General features: G+C 41.1%; 1 protein-coding gene across 1 annotated transcript; it reads left to right on the forward strand.

The window, feature by feature from the left end:
• Positions 1-781: 781 nt before the first annotated feature.
• Positions 782-3407, forward strand: LOC102208565 (sodium channel subunit beta-4-like). The gene is made up of 3 exons (XM_005748526.1): positions 782-894; positions 1827-2141; positions 3175-3407. The coding sequence occupies exons 1-3, from the start codon at positions 813-815 to the stop codon at positions 3309-3311; spliced, it is 534 nt and encodes a 177-aa protein (XP_005748583.1). The 5' UTR covers positions 782-812; the 3' UTR covers positions 3312-3407.
• Positions 3408-3638: the final 231 nt, after the last annotated feature.

Here is a 3638-nt window from a genome sequence, read left to right on the forward strand (position 1 = left end):
TCATTAATGGCATCTATCTATCTATCTATCTATCTATCTATCTATCTATCTATCTATCTATCTATCTATCTATCTATCTATCTATCTATCTATATCATAAAGGTCCCAAGAAGGAATAAAATCATCAGAACACAAAAATGACCAATCTGCTCTATTGACAATGTGCAGAGAATTATGAGAAATGTTGTTTTCCCATGAATCCAGGCTGGAGCTGATCGAAGACTAGTGAACAAACCACCAGTTATCAATAAGCAGGTGATCCTTTGTTAATGTAATGGGGCATTGTGTTAGCGAGGGAGGTGAAGTAGCTTCTTCACTGATTTCTAATATTGCTTCAAACAGGAGGTTGGTCTTCGTAGAGTGCAAGGAGGTCTTCACTTCCAAGAGACTTCCTACACTTCTGCTCAATTTAGGGGTCACCACAGCAGATCATCTGCCTCCACCTCACCCTGTTTCCAGGACACTCCACCTGTGAAAAGCTTGCAGACAGTGGATCCAGGAGAGCAACAGTGAATGAACTGCTGTAATCCAGTTGCCTCGTGGGTCCCCAGTTCCTGTGAGGAAAAGGAAATACAAAAGGGGAATAAATAAATAAAATAATGATATGATGGTGGAGCAGAAAGGGACTCAGCTGAAACATGCAGGACGAGGGCTAAATGAAGAGTTACAGAACTGAGCCTTCCACATGTCACAGCTGCACACTCTAACCCCAGATAAATCCCACCACGTAGTCTTAGTAAAGTTGACTGGTATGTGTCTCCAAAAATAACTGTAATAGACACCAGCAGCAGGAAGTATTCATCCTCGTGTCCATGCCGTGGCCTGTTCACCCTCATGGCTTGTATCTCTGGACCTCAGTGGGGTTGCTGTGTCTGCTATGTAGTCTGAGCTCAGGTAAGAGAGGAGTTTAAAGAAGAGCCAGTCTGAAATCTGAAAGTGTCATTTTTAGAGGACAATAAAGAGTTCAGAGTGTCGGTGGGGCGCGTCGTCCTTTTAGCTTGCACCACTGATATCTGAGACTTACAGAGTGCAGTCTGTATCAGTACAGAATGCATGTACAGCAGTATGAAACAGAGACCAGAGAGTGAAAAATAACATTTGAGCCATGAAATCAGAGAAGGGATCTTTGTAGTTTTTCTTCCTTATGTGGGAAGCAAATGATTTAAATCCACAATTTTAAGTATATATTTACATATAAGCGAAGAGCAGAGCTGAGCAGGGAGTCTGATACTGTGGATACCAACTATCTCACACAATAAAATGGGCTGCATGGTCACTGAAAGTCGCCTATGTGCATGTTGTTGTGCCCAAATATTCAACCCTTTTGTCCACTATGCAGAAAACAGACACTCCATGGGGTCTTTATGACTGGATGAAACATAGTTAAAAAAAAAAAAAAAACAAGTTAATGGTCTGCGGCACGGCTGCAGCAGAAACGAAAAACTGACAACACAGTCATTGCAAACAAACTCAGTCATTGTGAATAAAATGAAGTAGCTGAAAGTGAGCATTCTGAGCCGTGTCGGGTCCTTCAGGGTTACACACCCCTTTCTTCATCACAGCCTTCTGCAGCTCTGATGGTTCTTCTCTTCGTGGTACCCTCCATGGAGGATAATGTTCCCTGTGGCTATTCATTTTATAGCCAAGCATTTCAAGGATAACTTTTGATACATTAGTTAGTTAGCTGGTTTGTTTTAGTGATGGTCGCAGTAGTAATACTACATTCACATTTTCTACTAGACTTTGCACACAGTGAGCTAAAGCACAGAGCTGTGGTGAAGCTGTGCACAGGTAACCTGTAACTCACCTGTCCTATCGTCTTGCAGGCAGCAGCCAGTCTGTGAGGACCGGCTTCATCGGAGATGAGGTCCTCCTGCCCTGTGTCTACTCTGAACAGCTGTCTGAGCCGGTCACTGCCTTCTGGAGGGACAAGGATGACAAAATTGTGTTGGATATCATCAACGGCAAAGAGGATAAAATGGATCCAAAGTTCAGAGGTCGCGTGTTCAGCTTCCCAAACCATTACAAGACTGGAAACCTCTCCATCCTAATAAAGGGCCTGAGGGCGGACGACGCCGGCCCGTATGACTGCGACATCCCCAAAGTGGACTATCAGGCCAAGATGACTCTGAAAGTCACAGGTCAGTTCAGCAGCATGAGCACCTTATTAGGAACACCTCAGTGTTTGTGCAGCAGCAGCTCAGGGGTCTTTGAAAAGTGCAGAAAAGGACCACGCTGCAGTCATCAGTGAGTTGGAGTGAGTGTTCAAATCAGGTGTTCTTGGTTCACATTAATTTTTATTTGCAGCACATTTAAGCAATAAAAGTCAGATGTTACAGTCCACACTCAGCCCTTCAAGTCATGCAGGATCAGTAAACACCAAATCCTACTGAAGCTAGCTGGGTTGATCACACTGACAAAGATGAAAACTGCACTGAAACCTGTGAACTTCGACCATCTTTCTTACCATTTTAACTCCTTTTATTTAACATGACTTTTTAATTCAGTGGAAATTTGCATCTGGAAGCAAGAGCAGCACCACAAGAAAAAGAACAATATTCTGTGAGCTGTGCTTTTTTCCTTAAATGAATTTTAAGCCTTAATCCAGCTCATATCTTTATTTGGATTCATAACAAATTGTTCCAAAGTGTCTCATAAAATTATTCTGAGTCTTCTTTTTAGCCATATGTGGACAAGCAAACACTGGGTCCTTTTTGATAGGTGTCTTGATGCAAAGATGGAATACTGACAAAATCAGTGGCTTGAATATTCCTTAGTGGAATAATTAGCTACACTCGTGGCATCAGAAGCAGACAGAACTTCGTGTGGGTGTTTTGTATGATTTTTCTCCAGTTTGATTCAATTCCTTCAGTTTAAAGATGTTTTCTTCCTTGTTTTTTCCTGTTTCCTGTCTGCCCACATTTTTTATTTCAGTATTTCAGTGCCAGGTATATTTCAAGAAGCAGCAGTAGTGTTAAAAACAGAGTGGATCAAACAGGAAACAGCCCATCTACAGCTCAAACACTGACTATAATGAACAGTTATTCTACTGTGGAGATAAGAGAATACGCTCCTTCTGGCAGGTTTCAGTCCAAATGATCTTCACCAGTTTGGTGTTTCAGTGTTTCTTTACATGTTCAGCTCTGATTAAACTGGAACTTTTTTGTGTTGCAGAAAAACCTGGTGTTGTTAAAATAACAACTCCACATCCTGACCTTGCTACGATTAGTGGTGCAGCTGTAACATGCTCCAACCACCACCTCCTGGTTCTCCTCTCTGCTCTGTTTGTGCTCTTCTGTTCTTTACAGTAAACACAGGTTCAAACTTAAGTCGGGTTTAGCTCAATTACACCTTAAAGTATTGTCTTGTTTAAATTGCCTTTATTAATAAATAATTGATATCTCTGATCTGCTGTGTTTTATATTTCCTGCAACTGTTGTTTCTGATTCAAATAAGTACAAAATATCCTGAACACTCACAGTTTGAGCACTTTATAAACAACCATTAAGCGGCACTTTAGTAGCTATGTTAATATATTAATAGAGTGACCTTTGTACAACAGTGAAGTAGAATTTAGTAGAATTGTTCTTCAATTCAATTCTTTATACTTTCTTACTTTGAGTACATTTCAGAGTTAC

The sequence above is a fragment of the Pundamilia nyererei genome, unplaced genomic scaffold (assembly GCF_000239375.1).
Source record: "Pundamilia nyererei isolate P.nyererei 1_Seehausen unplaced genomic scaffold, PunNye1.0 scaffold00224, whole genome shotgun sequence".
In the NCBI taxonomy this organism is placed as follows: domain Eukaryota; kingdom Metazoa; phylum Chordata; class Actinopteri; order Cichliformes; family Cichlidae; genus Pundamilia; species Pundamilia nyererei.

Excerpts from the sequence above, each read along its gene's own strand:
- LOC102208565 (XM_005748526.1), top strand. The coding sequence starts at position 813 with ATGCCGTGGCCTGTTCACCCTCATGGCTTGTATCTCTGGACCTCAGTG. Across the intron at positions 895-1,826 it reads GCTATGTAGTCTGAGCTCAG|GCAGCAGCCAGTCTGTGAGG; the intron begins GTAAGAGAGGAG and ends ATCGTCTTGCAG. Across the intron at positions 2,142-3,174 it reads GATGACTCTGAAAGTCACAG|AAAAACCTGGTGTTGTTAAA; the intron begins GTCAGTTCAGCA and ends TTTGTGTTGCAG.